General features: G+C 36.7%; 1 protein-coding gene across 1 annotated transcript; it reads left to right on the top strand.

Moving 5' to 3' along the window:
• Window positions 1–359: 359 nt before the first annotated feature.
• On the top strand, window positions 360–548 carry BDBG_16342 (uncharacterized protein; the record flags this gene model as incomplete). The annotated part of the gene is made up of 1 exon (XM_031724310.1): window positions 360–548. The coding sequence occupies one exon, from the start codon at window positions 360–362 to the stop codon at window positions 546–548; it is 189 nt and encodes a 62-aa protein (XP_031576366.1).
• Between the last annotated feature and the right edge of the window lie 417 nt (window positions 549–965).

Genomic DNA, 965 nt, shown 5'->3' with positions numbered 1-965 from the left:
TACTTACAGAGAGACAGAAGTCATTGTTGCAGATATAACAGAAATAATAGAAGTAAGAGAAGAGATAAGTGTATAAGATTCTTCTCTTCTGCAGCTGCTTAGCACAGTGCAGACATGTGACAGTGTCAGTCAGAGACTGCATCAGAGCCTTTCTACAGAAATAAGACAAAAGAACTGCAGAATTCTGCAGACTCAACTCAGCAGTATTCTGAGCAGAGCTCAGACATGTCACAGAAGAGGAACTACAAATTGAGCTTTTCAGAGCTGCTATCTTCAGAATCAAGCTCTCTCTGAGATTCTCTCTGAATGATCACACAGGGTCATATATCACTGTGTTGACTGAGAGGGGGAATGACATTATGATGATGATAAGAAGAGCAGAGAAAGAACTGAATGCAGATGAACTAATCAGCAGAAGAGATGATACCTCACTGCAAGGCATGGCTGCTACTGCCGCGGCTGTAAGAGATGCAGAAGAAGAAGAAGATGTGACAATGAAAGCAGTGCTCTCACAGCTCATTGATGCTGCTGTCTCTGCCTTTAACTGAGCTTTCTTAACAGTTATGAAGATCACAGCTGCATCATGAAGACATTTATTACTCACTAGAAAATGTCAGAATAAGTCTCTTATTATCTCTCAAGAATGATGCTTCCATGCACTCACTATTACAGATGAGAGAGAGAGAAGAAAAATGTTTCACAGAGAGAGAGATCTTTTCAAAAAATCCTGTCACTACTGTCAACTTTGTCTCTAAAATATATCACTTTTACAGAGAATTTTATATATAGAACAGAATATGATAGAAGATCTATAAGTCACTTATTAACTATATTTTTCACATTTCAAATTGATATATAAGAAACTCACTTATTATGTGATTATTTTGAACAGAGATGAGAAAAGAAGATCTACACAGTCAGCAGAAAAACTCATCTATTTCTTTATATTATGTAGAGTATATACA

Source organism: Blastomyces gilchristii, assembly GCF_000003855.2.
Source record: "Blastomyces gilchristii SLH14081 genomic scaffold supercont1.2, whole genome shotgun sequence".
Classification (NCBI taxonomy): Eukaryota; Fungi; Ascomycota; class Eurotiomycetes; order Onygenales; family Ajellomycetaceae; genus Blastomyces; species Blastomyces gilchristii.
Note: the sequence above shows the minus strand (reverse complement) of the source record. Positions and strands in the feature narration are given on the sequence as shown.